Source organism: Pelophylax lessonae (assembly GCF_965119305.1).
Source record: "Pelophylax lessonae genome assembly, chromosome: 2".
Lineage (NCBI taxonomy): Eukaryota > Metazoa > Chordata > Amphibia > Anura > Ranidae > Pelophylax > Pelophylax lessonae.
The window spans coordinates 661,473,947-661,489,407 of record NC_138769.1 but is presented as its reverse complement, the minus strand read 5'-3'; the positions used below and the strand labels follow the sequence as shown (position 1 = coordinate 661,489,407).

At 42.0% G+C, this 15,461-nt stretch overlaps 1 protein-coding gene across 1 annotated transcript in view; it reads left to right on the top strand.

The window, feature by feature from the left end:
- Positions 1-8,756, top strand: part of LOC309548234 (aquaporin-5-like) — a gene marked incomplete at its 3' end in the record, with an annotated part of 15,920 nt that extends 7,164 nt beyond the window's left edge. The window contains exons 3-4 of the mRNA XM_082248186.1: positions 5,416-5,496; positions 8,541-8,756. Of these exons, the coding sequence (XP_082104312.1) occupies positions 5,416-5,496; positions 8,541-8,756 (297 nt within the window). The remainder of the gene's footprint in view (positions 1-5,415; positions 5,497-8,540) is intronic.
- Between the last annotated feature and the right edge of the window lie 6,705 nt (positions 8,757-15,461).

Sequence of the window (15,461 nt, the reverse complement as noted above, 5' to 3'; positions counted from 1 at the left end):
CGACAATTCTGAAAAAAAAAAAAACAATACTATATGCTATATAAAAATCCACATTTTTTAACATTTTAGGCTAATTTGTTTTCTGCTACATATTTTTGGTAAAATAAATCGCAATAAGCATATTTTGATTGGTTTGTGCAAAAGTTATTGCATTTTCTAACTACGGGAAAGATTTATGTTATTTTTATTGTTTTTTTTTTTTTTTTTACTAGTAATGGCAGCGATCTGCGATTTTTTTGCGGGACTGCGACATTGCGGCAGACAGATCACACCCCTAACTGACATTTTTGACACTTTTGGGGGGACCAGTGACATTACTACAGTAATCAGTGTTAAAAATATGCACTGTTACTGTAATAATGACACTGGCAGGGAAGGGGTTAACAGTATAGGTGATCAAGGAGTTAAATGTGACCCTTGGGGAGTGATTCTAACTGTGGGGGGGGGGGGGCTGGCTTGTGAAATGACCATAGAGATCTGCGTTCCTATATAGAAGGATCACATGGGCTCTATGGTCATTGCAGGGAGAAGAACGGTCGGCTGTGTTACAACAGCCGACCATCCTTCTCTCTCTGCAAGGAGCGATTGCGGGTGTCAGACGGCAATCGAAGCTGCCTGACCCGTGCATTGGCTTCCCCCGCTGCCTAGTGGGGGCGGGAGCGCGCCGCCTGTGGCGCGCACTCGCCCCCTAGCTTCCCACGCGGCCGAAATAGACATACGTCGGTTTGCGCAGGAGAGCCACCCTGGCGGCGGGTGGTCGGGAAGTGGTTAATTGTCAATAATGACGTTAGAAGCTGATTGGTTACTATGCACAGCTGCGCCAGATTCTGTGTGCAACAGTTTTAGACCCCGTTCACACTGGGGCGACTTGTCAGGCGACCTGGTCGCCTGACAAGTCGCCGTGGGTCGCCTGCCATAGAGTAGCACAGGACCCGTTCTAATAGGAGCGACACAAGTCGATCCGACTTAGAAAAAGTGTCCTGAGCTTCTTTGGGGCGACCGGGAGCGACCTGCATTGACTTCAATGATATGAAGTCCATGCCGGCCGCTCCGAGGTCGCGGTGCCAGCTGCGCACCGCGACTTCACAGGTCGCCCCCGCAAGTCGGGTCGCGCCTGTGTGAACCGGCACTTAGTAAATCTCCCTCTGTATATCAATTGTTACTATTTTATTTATTTATATTTTTAAAGCAGCATGTTTTTTTATATATATATACTCATCATAATTAAAAGTCTGTAGTGAGAACAATGAACAGGGAGTGATATATTAACTCCTTGGTGCCGGACACACACAAATATGCGGCCTCTCAGTGGCCGGGCCATGCCGCCGAGCAGCTGCATATTGTGTGCATTAGTGCAAACAGCACTGTGCAGAGAGTGCGTGCCGATGACTGACGAAAAACTCCCGATTGCTCAGATCATGTGACCGCTGTGTCAGCCAATCACACTGGTCACATGACCTTAAGCCCCGCCCCGTCTGCTCCAAGGAGTTAAGTCAGTCCTCACAATCAGTTGTGGTTGTAATTTTACCTTCAATTACTAATTTCTAAAATCACATTTTTTTTTTCAACAAAACAGTTTGCAATATTTTATCTTTATTGTATTTTTATTTAAACTGTGCCAGCATAGCAACTTGTAGTCTCCACCAAGTGCTCACAGTGGGTAACGACACAGGAGTACATTTCAGAGACAGGTGTCACCACGAAACAGAAATTGTCTAATTGAGAACTTTCATGGCGTGATGAAAATAAATATTTTTAAAGAAAGCTACAAATTTGAAAGGAATACAAGTTAGAACTTATAGAAGAAGGCGTTAAGGATTGGGTGTAGACCTAGTTCAACTGCTGCCAGAAAGTGGAGGTCCTCTTCTTCTATGCGGTGGATATTTTCTAAATGATTATATCAACACAATGACATTCATAGACATTTCCACAGTGGAGGGGAGGCAGAGAGGAACAATGAGAAAGTTGGAGGCAACTGAAAAATAACACTGTCAGGAGGAGACAGAAATATCCATTGGGAAAATGTTGATGGATTGACATGTCCAGCTGGATCTTTGTTTATTGAACCTCAATCTCCAAACTATTGTCTTGCCAGATGAGCTGAGTACTTCTCAGCCTTGTATTTTTATTAGTGAATACAAAACTTCTTCTGATTGGCCAAGGTGGAAATTACATCTGCCCTCTTCTCCACCTTGGCCAATCAGAGGAAACAATGGGGTTGATTTACTAAAAGGCAAACACACTGTGCATTTTGCAAAGTGCAGTTGCACAAGAGCTTAGTGTAGCACCCTCCTAAGTAGGTGCTAGAGCCAGAGTATAGTTTTGGATTTTTTCTGCTTATCAGAGGGATGCAGGTAAATCTATATTGCTCTATGCCAACCAGAGAGCAGGATCTGCTAGTGAGGTCTGCTCATGATGCTCAGGTGCAGCTCAGTTTGTTTGAAGTGTTTCACACTGGTCCAATGATTGCACAGGCATTTAGTACAGCCCCGGTGATTGGCAGAGGAATGTTCCTCAGTGCATGCTGGGATACTGTTTGAAGGCCAATGGCATATAAGGTCTTTGTGCTGGAGAGCAAGGTCCCGGAGGGAGGGGGCAGCTGCCCCTCCCCTGTAGAAGTTGCCATGCGGCCTCAGGTAGTCGACCTGAGGGCCGTGAGAGTCAGGGAGGAGCTGAACCTGGAGGTCCTACAGAGCTGACTGGAAGGGAGACACTGGAAAGGATCTGATTCTGTGTCATGGGGCCTGTCCTGAGAGGGCCATCCCTTTAGCTAGAAGAGTCAGTGGACGGGTCTAAGTCAAGGGGATGCTAGAGAATGTCCTGAAGATAATGTAGTTGCATCAAGTCTGCTGCTGGTGAGTGCAAGAAGACTTAACCCTTCCATACAAGTGGCAGTATGGTTAAAGCAGTGTAACTGCTTCCACAAATAACCTGGTGACGCCAAGTGAGAGTTGTCCTTATCAACTGTAGATGGTTCCAGTTGGGGTATCCCACTATTCCCTTCTCCCATCCAAGTTCCACAATAACTATAAAACCAAAACCCCTGGACTTTTTATTGAGAAATTAGCAACTGGGAGTAAGGATGGATGTGTGAACTGTCCCTAAGTGACTGTCTGCAGGTAATCAGAGGGGGGCCAAGAAGTCATCACACAGCAAGCCCTACGGGGACAGTGCAACATGAGGTAAAGCTTTTCTTTGCATAGAATATCCAATCACGTGCAAGAAAAATAAAAATAAAAAAAAACCTGAATTTTTGCTTACAAATGATTGGATGATGGAAGTCAGCAGAGCTTCTTCTCATTAACTAGACAAAATAACAACTGTATAAGAGCGCTAAAAACCACCAGCATATGAAGGGTGAACAAAACAATTAAAAAAGGGAGAGGGAGATGGGGGATGGGAAATACCACAAGGAAAAAACTAATTAAAAAATCTTTATATATAAATAAATACCAAATGTTCATGGATATAAAGTCCCAGGTATAGATGTCCAATGGCACTGAGCTGCTCTTCACAGACGTGAGGAACTCTGAAGCAAAATGAAAGACAAAAAGAAAAGCATTCTAAGCGCAGACAATTTTTATTTTAAAATAAATACATTAACTGTAGCAACTAACAAGAAGCCACGATATATGGGCTGTATAACATCAAAGGATGTATGACGCTCCTCTAGGTGGTGCCATCCATCCACACATGGGGCAGTCCATGATTCAGCTGTCCGTCACAGGAGGAAGGGTGCCGGCTATCTCCAGAAGCGGTCGGCATCTGAAACAGTGACTGCAATGTGGAGGTGAAGGAAGTGATGCGGCCACGTCACCAGGAAGCTTGGAATGCTTGGAATGCACGACGCGTTTCTGAGCATGCATGTATATGTGTATATATATATATATATATATATATATGTATACTGTGTATATATATATATATATATATATATATATACACACATATAGATATATTATATGTATATATATATATATACATACATATATTTTATATATATATATATATATATATATACAGGGCTTTTTTTCTCAGAGAATAGGTGCAGGAACTCCTCCCCTCCTTTCCGAGTCACCCCCTCTTCTTTGCCCCCACCCACCTCTGAGCACCATTCCTTGGGTCCAATCCCCCTACCCACCTCCCAGTACTGCCCTTTCAGAGAATACAGAACTACATATCATTTTGTGGTGCTGAATAATCTGTATAGAATTTGGTAAGGATAACAAGAAAAGCAGTAAACTAGATCCCCTGCAGCCAGTAACAATAAGGCCCCCGCCAGCACCAATAGATCCCCCTAACAACAACAGACCACCCACAACAATATTTTCCCCCCTAGCATCAATAGACTCTCTGTTAGCCAGCAACAATAGACCTCTCTCTCAAAAGTACATCTTCTCTAGCAACAACTGATCTGCAATATAAGACCCACCCCCAGCAACAGTAGGTCCCCCACCAGCAATAATAGACCTCCTCAGCAACAAAAGACCCCCTGAAAATAAAAGATCCCTCCAGCTAGAATGGATCCCTCAATCAATAGACCCTGCAGTACACCACAGCACTCCTTGCGACAACAAATTGTCAGTGCTGGAGGTGCCGGAACTGCATTCCCCCGCGTTCCCGCTGAAAAAAAGCACTGTATATATATATTTATATATATATATATATATATATAGATATAGATTTATATATATATATATATCTATATATACATATATATATACATATATATATATATATATATATAGATTTATATATATATATATATATATAGATATACATACATATATATATATACTGTATATATATACATATATATATATATATACATAAAAAGTACAGTAAAACTGCAGGAAAGGGCACAGGGGGCAAACTAATGTGAATTTACTTTATTTTGTAATGTATCAGTGTGTTTGGTGTGTTTTACTATTTGAATTTGCCGGCGGTTCCACCCCCCTGCGAGCGTCACGTCGCAGGAGACGGAAGACGGGGCACAGAGCATCGGGAGGAAGATCCGGCCACCGCACGCTGCCGGGATACATCCCTGGATCCTGGGGATAAGGTGAGTACCCTCTCTTACAGGATCCAGCGATCTCCCTGGCGGTACCCCGAGTGTGGCTCGGGGTTATCGTTTTTGCCACTGAAATTTAACCCCGAGTCACACTCGGGAATACCGCTAGGGAGGTTAACTAAGCTCTGGAGCAACTGCTCTTGCAGAGTGCAGCTGCACAGTCTATTTGCCTTTAGTAAATAAACCCGATGCATTCATTAAATAGCACTGAAAAGCACACAGCCTGACTTTTTAAAGTGATAGAAGAGCTAACATTTTGCTTTATTTATTTTAATTTGCTATCTGGTATTATTGCAGATGTTTAGTATCTAATTTTGTTCTTTTACGGGTTGTCTTGTATTTAGATCTACTTCACTGGCTGTTCCATGAACCCTGCAAGGTCTTTTGGTCCTGCTATAATTACGGGAAATTTCCAATCACACTGGGTAAGAATGTTTGAAACTTTGTATCACCTCCAGAGCACTAAACTGCAACTAGATTCGGAGGCATGATATAAATGTTATCAATCTCCTTTTTTTTTTAAATGAAAACATGAATGTCTGTTATAAAGCCCAAAACTACCTGGCTGGCTGTGTTAATGTCAGCATTGGGTGGACAAAATTCCTGATAAAATTCCTGATAAAACAGCTTTCACATATACACTGCTCAAAAAAATTAAAGGAACACTTTTTATTCAGAGTAAAGTATCAAGTCAATTAACCTCCTGGGCTATTGATCTGGTCAGTTAAGTAGCAGAGGCGGTTGTTAATCCGTTTCAGCTGCTTGGGTGTTCATGAAATTAACAACAAGTGCACCAGATGGGCAACAATGAGACTATCTCCAAAACAGGAATGTTTTACAGGTGGAGGCCACTAAAATTGTTTTCCCTTCCCATCTTTTCTAACTGTTTTTCACTAGTTTTTGCATTTGGCTAGGGTCAGTGTCACTACTGGTAGCATGAGGTGATACCTGGACTCTATAGAGGTTGCACAGGCAGTGCAACTCCTCCAGGGTGACACATCAATATGTGGAATTACCAAAAGGTTTGCTGTGTCTCCCAGCATAGTCTTAAGAGCATGGAGGAGATTCTATGAGGTAGGCAGTTACTCTAGGAGAGCTGGACAGGGCCATAGAAGGTCCTTAACCCATCAGCAGGACCGGTATCTGCTCCTTTGTGCAAGGAGGAACAGGATGAGCTTGATTAGCATTTGCCATTGAACACCAGAATTGGCAGGTCTGCCATTGACGCCCTGTGCTTTTCACAGATAAGAGCAGTTTCACCCTGAGCACATGTGACAGACGTGAAAGGGTCTGGAGAAGTCGTGGAGAATGTTATGCTGCCTGTAACATCGTTCAGCATGGCTGGTTTGGTGGTGGGTCTGTGATGGTCTGGGGAGACATATCCATGGAGGGACGCACAGACCTCTACAGGCTAGGCAATGGCACCCTGACTGCCATTAGGTAACGGGTTGAATTTCTTGGACCCATTGTCAGAACCTATGCTGGTGCAGTGGGTCTTGGGTTCCTCCTGGTTCATGACAATGCCCGGCCTCATGTGGTGAGAGTATGCAGCCAGTTCCTGGAGGACGAAGGAATTGATACCACTGAATGGCCCCCACGCTCGCCTGACCTAAATCCAATAGAACACCTCTGGGACATTATGTTTAGGTTCATCTGACACTGCCGGGTTGCACTTCAGTCTGTTCAGGAGCTCAGTAATGCCCTGGTCCAATTCTGGGAGGATATACCCCAGGACACCATCCATCATTTCATTAGGAGTATGCCCCAACCTTGTCAGGCATGCATATAACCATGTGAGGGCCTTACAAACTACTGAGTACCATTTTGAGTTGCTGCAATGAAATTTCAGCAAAATGGACTAGTCTGCTTCATCATTTTTTCACTTTGATTTTTGGGGTGTGTTTGAATTCAGCCCTCTGTAGGTTAATAATTTTAATTTCCATGTGGCATCCTTTCGATCCTAACACATTACTCAGTCCATATCAGTATAGATAGCCAGCATGATATTTTTCCCTATTGAGATCTGATGTGTTTTCAAAATGTTCCTTTAATTTTTTTGAGAAATGTTTACTTCAACTGTGTATTGAATGAAGTGGAAATTTCCAAAATGTGAAGGACACAGCAATCATCCTTTCCCTTTATCACAAAAATTGTTATTTGTGTCCCCAACGGAGATCTCTTTTTGTGACCGCACAGAGGTACAGTGAAATCCCAACACTAATGCCTCGTTTCCACTGAGCGGATCGGTTCGGGTCGGTTCGGTACGGTACGCTAATTTGAGTGTTTCCATTATGAAAGTGGCCCATACAACCAAACCAAACCGCACCATTCCTGGTCCTGCTTCAGATGTAGGGCCATAGGAAATGGTACGGTACGGTTAGGGCGGAGCTACTGGCGTCACACGATAGAGTCCACTGATTGGCGGACAGGAAACCATCAATGCTCATGTCAAATGAAAGAGCAAAACAAACACCTAATTTGGTGTAAACCCCGCATGGTTCCTGGTGGCCCAACTTGCAGTGGAAACGCTCACCTGAATAGACCGGACCATTCTAACCCTTCCAAACTGTACCGACCCGAACCGTTCAGCTCAGTGGAAATGAGGCATAAGAGTCTATTCACACCAGGTGCAGTAGGGCTATGTTGGGTTGCTATTCTAGCACAGTCCCACCTCAGTCCCTCAGCAAGACAAGGCAAAATGCCTTGTCTCCTACCCAGGCAGTTCACACCACTGTGTTGCATTGATGTGCACTGAAAAAAGTAGGCTATACTATTTTCATTTTATTTAGCATGAGGCAATCCACCAGCTTACACCACGTGGCGGCCAATAGAACTTAGTGAACATTTCAATAAAGTTTTTATGAAAAAAAGAAGTGAACAGAGTGACTATCAGAGCATTGGCATTGCAATCTTCCCACTGCATCATAGTGCACACCAGCCTCGGCATTATAAAGCAGAGGTTGGTTTGAATAGACCCTAAAATCTGATAGAAAAGGGAAACCTTCTCCATCCTATCAAAAGAAGAAAGAGTTCAATTTAATGTAAGATTTGTTACTTTTATGTTTAGAAGGCGAATTGACATGAATGTTCAATATACTACGATGTGCATGAAACAGTAGCTGTATAGAGATACAGGGGGTTATTTACTAAAGTTGGAGAGTGCAAAACCTGGTGCAGCTCTGCATAGAAACCATTCAGCTTCCAGATTTGATAGCCAAAGCTTAATTGAACAAGCTGAAGTTAGAAGCTGATTGGCTACCATGCACAGCTGCACCAGATTCTGAGTGCGCCAGTTTTAGTAAATCCCTCCCACAGTGAGGACATAATAAAACATATCCTACTACAACACAAATACTAATAACTGTACCAAATCATTAATAATTGGAGTCATTGCAACAATAATGTCAACCAAATATACATAATTCAGTTGTGATGGAAAGATTTAATTTATATTGATGCTTAATTACAGATCTTCTGGGTAGGCCCCATGGCCGGTGCGATCTTTGCTGCGTTAATCTATACTTATCTTCTTACACCACCTGCACCAAATCTCCTAGATAGACTATCCATCCTGCATGGCAGCTTTGATCCAGAGCATGAACGTGAAAGAGAGGAACACCGTAAGCACTCAGTGGAACTGAATTCTCTTAACAACTATTCAAAGAACATGGAGAAATCTCAGTGATAAAGAATGCATCAGGAATTACATCAGGAAAAAAATTCTGAACATTAGCATACTCAAAATCTATTTCTAATACAGCCAGCCATGTTATGGACTTATTGCACTGGGATCAACAACTCTTGGCTAAGGTCTTTTAGCTGTACCTGGAATCCTGGAACTTGTTATAGTAACAACAACTCTATTTCTTGGAGACACCAATAAGAACCTTTTGCTCCTCAACTGTTCTTATTTTGAATAGGAGCATTCAAGGTATTTTACACCTCAAATCAACAATTTGACATACTAAATAATGGTGGGAAAATGAAGCTATCATTATGCTCCTCTCTGAACCTAAGTCTGATAAAAGAAAGGGTCCATTATAGACCAGCCATTCTCAACTAGTGTTCCTTGGAACCCTAGAGTTCCTCCAGATTTTCCTAGGCGTTCCGTGAGCTGTAGCTGAATAACCTCTTATCTAATGGTGCCTGCATAGTTCCAGGGCCAGATTCATTTGGCAGAGCCTGATGAATGACACCAGTAATCTTTTAGCTGTTTGTAAGGGTGACATTCTGAATACCACAAAAAAGGGGTGCATTTTTTTCCACTGATCACAATGCAAAAGGCATTTTATCCACTTACCCCCAATTATTTGGTTTACCAAGGGTTACCAGAGACCTACAAATTATTTCAAGGGTTCCTCTGGGACAAAATGGTTGAGAAAGGATGTTCTAGACCAAAGCTATTCATGAGAATTCAGCCTATTTAGTCATTACTAGTCATCACTTGAGATTTAAAATCAGTTCAATGGAAAATATAATTTCACTGATGTCACTGTCACTATTGAACTGCCCATAGCTCCCTGTAAGAATAAGTAGACTACATTCTCCCATACATTTGATCAGCCTACACAATTGCTGCCACTGCTGGTTCTAGACAGATCAACTTTGGTTAACATAACAAAATAACCAACTGTCTGTTTTTATTGGGATGTCCAAAGAATAGAAGTATTTGTAAAGAAAAAAAAAAGAACTATTTTTAATAATATTTGGATAATGAGATGGTCCACCTAAAGCTCACAGTTTTGTAATAGATTGATATTCTTAAGTGTTCCCTCCTTTCTTCTTGCATTCTTCAGAATATAAATTACATTAAGATTCAACAAAAAGGGTGAGCCCACTTGCACAGAAAATAAAGATAAATGAAACCACTGACTTACTATTGCAGAACATAGCAACAACTATAGTTTTGTGTGGACTGATCAAAATGAGTGGGCTATTTAAATGAATGAAATGCTGTATATACTACAAGCTTCTGTATATTGAGTGATATTTTTTAATAGTACATAATGTTTTGATGCTTAACAAAAAGGTTTTTGTCCGGTCGCTTTAACCACTTAAGCCCCGGAAAATTTTACCCCCTTCCTGACCAGGGCCTATTCTGCGATTCGGCACTGCGTGACTTTAACGGACAATTGCGCGGTTGTTTTTTTTTTTCCCACAAACAGAGCTTTCTTTTGGTGGTATTTAATCACTTGTGCGATTTTTTGATCATGCGCTATAAACAAAAAAAGAGCGTCAATTTTGCAAAAATAACAATATTTTTCACATTTTTTTTATATGAAATTCCCCCAAAAAAATGGAAAAATCAAAATTTTTTAACATTTTAGGCCAATTTGTTTTATGATACATATGTTTGGTAATAAAAATCGTATTTTTATTGGTTTGCGCAAAAGTTATTGCGTTTACTAACTAAGGAAAAGATTTTTGTCATTTTTGTTGTTTTTTTTTTTTTTAACGGGTAAAGGTGGCGATCTGCGATTTTTTTTGCGGGACTGCGACATTGCGGCGGACAGATCGGACCCTTGACTGACATTTTTGACACTTTTGGGGTTACCAGTGACATTACTACAGTAATCAGTGCTATACATATGCACTGTTACTGTAAAAATGACACTGGCAGTGAAGGGGTTAACTTTTTTGAGAGGGAGGGGTTAAGTGTGTCCATAGGGGCGTGCTTCTAACTGTGATTGGATGTGGCTTGATGTGTAAGAACAGAGATCAACAGTCCTACATAGCAGAACCATTTCATCTCCATTCTTACACAGGGGAGAATGACAGGCGGCTTTGTTTACATTAGCCGCCTGCCTTTCTCCCGGTGTAACGGACGATCGCGAGTGACACACGCGCGGGAGGGTCTGTGACCGAGCGGGACCACGACTTCGGGGGCGCGCGCTCGCTCCCTAGAGCCTCACAGGCTAGCAACTACGTCACTTTGCCTGTGAGGGGCTGACCGCCGCAGTAAATAGTCGTGCGGCGGTCGGCAAGCGGTTAAACTAGACACTATGGGGGAGATTTACAAACACTGGAGCATTCAGACTCTGGTGCAACTGTGCATGGTAGCCAATCAGCTTCAGCTTGTTCAGTTAAACTTTGACAATGGATCCTGGAAGCTGATTGGTTTCTATGCAGAGCTGCACCAGATTTTGCACTCTCCAGTTTTAGTAAATCTAGTTAGCACTTTTACTATAAAAAAAAAAAAAATCTTGCATTTGTTTATACCTATGACATTTCTGTGTTATTAATATCATTGGCCTCATTTATCCAAAATAAGAATTGACTGTGCAGGTTCTTATTAACCAATTACATTCAAACCTGCATTTGGAAGTTTGAGCAATAGAAACTTGAGACTGGCTGCTTGCCATCTTGAAATGCAAAATACAGACAAGAAATGGAACAAGTGGCGCAAGCTGTTAGCACTACATAAAAACGATAGTCCATATAATAGCACATCAAGGCTATGATAAAGTCTTAAGGTGAGATGAGGAAATAGTCTGAATGCTCAGGGCCAGCCTGTTGGGGAGCAGAAGCGATCTCCAAACATGCAACAAACAAAAGAGAAAACAGGCGCCTCTGAGTTAAGACTGCGATTTAATATGGCAAACAAGTAATAAAAACTTACATCAAAGTAAGTATAAGCAGACAAGATGGGTCCTTCCGGTGTCCATGTGGAGGCTAGTGTGTAGACGCTATAAATTTTGCGCAAACCAATCAATATACGCTTATTGGGATTTTATTTACTAAAAACATGTAGCAGAATACATATTGGCCTAAACTGATAAAGAAATTTGATTAAATTTTTTTTGGATATTTTTTGAAACAGAAAGTAAAAAATATATATATATTTTTTAAATTGTGGGTCTTTTTTTGTTTATAATGCAAAAAAACAAAAACCGCAGAGGTGATCAAATACCACCAAAAGAAAGCTCTATTTGTGGGGAAAAAAGGATATCAATTTTATTTGGGTACAGCATTGCACGACCGCACAATTGTCAGTTAAAATAATGCAGTGCCGTATTGCAAAAAATGGCCTGGTCGGGAAGGGGGTGAACCTTCCGGAGCTGAAGAGGTTAAAGTGACCCTTTTATTACCCATATCCCATACAGCCTCTCTGACAGGCCCCCCCTACCCCAAACACCCAGGTGAGAGGAAAGAGGTAACATGCAGTGGCAAACTATGGGCAGAATTGAGCTGCTAGTTGTATTTTTTTTAATCTTGAGCATACGTACAGAGTGCAGGGGTCAGAAGTATATAATATACAGCATGTATGTGCCAAGAGTGTGTAACATACACAGTAAAGGAGTCTGCCGTGGGTAATGCAGAAAGAGCAGGGGTTAGTTGTTTGTAATATACATAGTGCAGGGGTCAGGATATGTAATGTACAAAGTTAAGGGATCAGAAATGTATAAAGTACAGAGTGCAGGTGTCAGGACTATGTAATGTACATAGTACAGTAGTCAGGTGTATGTAATGTACAGAATGCAGGGGTCAGATGTATATATAGACCAGCACATAGCACACCCAATTCTACAATTATTTCACCACTGCCCCTTTTGCATGCCACAGCAGCACCACTTATGCACACACACAAACATGCTGTGTACACACATATTCAGAGTTTGCACACATATACACAGTATACACACACATACAAAAACGTACCCCTTTGGTGACATTGCTGGCTGTCACTCCAGCACTTTCTGCCACATCTGCTGGCAAGAATGCATGGGAGTGGCAGCGCTGAGGACCAGCATGACAGGCTGTGGGACAGCCTACAGAAGGTTAGCCAGAGAGAACAAGGGCAGGAGTAGAAGCCAGTGAGCCAGAGTGCAGAGATCTAGTTGACGAAAGCCATAAGATGATGCTCCTGCACACAAAATTATTAAAGAGAAACTTTATTCCCCACTTTATTCCCCACCTCGGTGTTCTCCCTTACCATCTTCTTCTCTGACATCATCAGGAGCTGGCTGTCCTTTCTAGGTTCTTGCAGCCAACCCTCTGAAGACACAAATGCATTGTAGCACATCGGAGGGGTGGTGGTGGCTTCAAGAACCAGGAAGAGACAGCCAACTGTAAGAACCAAGAATTAGCCATTGTAGAGAGAGATTAGGGTCAGTCAGGGCCGGAGATGGGAAGAAGAACCAGCCCTGCTGTATTAGACCTGGATCCCAACATTTTAGCAGGGAGACAAGGGGCAGAGAAGAGATTCTTTAGGTACCTCTGGGTGCAGGTGGTGTAACCCTGCTGCTCCGAGCAAGCAAAAGAAAAATTCCCCAGGCCCCATCAGTTCAGCAGATGGCCTGGAAACAGAGGGAACTATTTAATAATCCTGGAGAGCAGAAAGAGTAATCTTCTGTGTCTTGGTTTCCAGCAATTTAATTAAAGTTCTGGCCTCTTCTTCTACATCAAACTGTTGAGGCAGAGAAAAAAATATTTCCCTCTGTGTCTCTGGGCCCCCTGCTAAACCAACGAGGCCTGGGGAACTATTCTTCAATTTCTGGTGGCTGTTCCCAAAAATACCTAAAAAGTCCCCTCTCTGCACCTGGGCCTCATGCTGTAATGATGGGGCCCAGAAGCATAAGGAAGACTATTTAAAGTGAACCTTTACCCTCCTTACTTACTTTTCATAATTTCACTGCTGCCCCCTTCCTCCCTAAGAAGGTGTTTTAAAAATGAAAATGAATGTTAAATATTACAGAATATGTCTGTTTTCATATTTAATTGACTAAATGTATAGATTATTTAATTTGGTTTGTATAAACATGTAAATAAAATCAGCTTGATGTAAATAAACTTATTAGTGCAAGCTTTTTTTTCGTGTGTGTGTATTATCATCTCATTTTTGTGTGTATTATCATATTATATGTACAGCATTGTACATGGTGGCCGACATATTTGTTCATTATGTAGTCAGGCTCTGCTTTCTGCTTTGCAGTGCTACACAATGCTGGTTCTCTACAGTCCCTTCTCAAAATGGAAAGCTATAGGCTTTATTTACTAAAGGAGTAGAAAATGTTCACCTCACTACAAATACTGCTGACTTTTAGACTCCGTTCACACTATATCGGATCCGACTTCGGGGTGACCTGTGAAGTCGCGTGCAGCACGACTTCGGTGCGACTTGCACGGACTTCATAAAATGAATGTCTATGCAAGTCGCTCCAGGTCGCCCCGAAGTAGTACAGGACCCTTTTTCTAAGTCGGAGCGACTTGTGTCGCTCCTATTAGAACCGTTCCTGTACTACACTATGGGACGCGACGGACCGTGACTTGTCAGGCTGACCAAGTCGTGGTCCAAGTCGGATCAGTGTGAATGGGCTGTTAATATAAGGACACTTACCTGTCCAGAGATCCCGCAATGTCCTCACCCGAGGCGATTCTTTGATCGGCTTTGTTTGCAGGCGCCGGCATCTGTAGTAAGGGAAACAGAAAGTGAAGCCATTCCGCTTCACAGCCTGTTTCCTACTGTACGTGTACGAGTCGCGCTGCTCCTTGTGAATGGCCCTGGAACCTATGATGTGTCCCAGAAGACTACAAGGGAAGGAGGGGGGCCAAACTTCCAGCTAAGTTTGCCACGGCAATCTGATCTGGAAGTGGGAGCAGGTACCTGTCAAAACCAGGTACTCTGTTCCCCCCAAAAAAAGTGACAAATGTAGCATTGACGGTGGGAGGGTGCAAACAAGCGGAGCTTCTCCTTTTGGATGGAGCTCCACTTTAAGGTAAATGTTCAATCATTCAATCATGTGAAAGAAAAAATCCTGTTTCATTTCGCTTGAATTCAAGTATACAAAGCTTTAATTCATCTTTTATTCCTTTTTTAAATTGTAAATTATCACTTTAGCCCTGGAAGGTTTTACCCTCTTCCTGACCAGGCCATTTTTTGCGATACGACACTGCGTTGCTTTAACTGACAATTGCGCCATCATGCGACGCTGTACACAATTTGAAAAAAAAAATGGTTTGTCTTTTTTTTCCCCAGAAATAGAGATTTATTTTAGTGGTATTTAATCACATCTGCGGTTTTAATTTTTTGCGTTATAAACAAAAAAGACCCACAATTTTGAAAAAAAAACAATATTTTTACTTTCTACTATAAAACATACCAAATAAGAAAACTGTAAAAAATCTAATTTCTTCATAAATTTAGGCCAATATGTTTTCTCCTACATATTTAGTAAACAAAAATCCCAATAAATGTATCAAAAAAGGTAGTCCACTTCAAATGTGACAAAAAGTGTATCCAAACGAATCCTCCGTGATGAATCGTGCCTTCACCTCAACACCCTATGTGAATGGGTCCTCACCTTAGCTCCAGTGACCTAACCTGCTCCCCATTCACACCTGAGACCCTGTAACACTAACTGGTGCCGTCCAATCATATCCCACTGAAGAA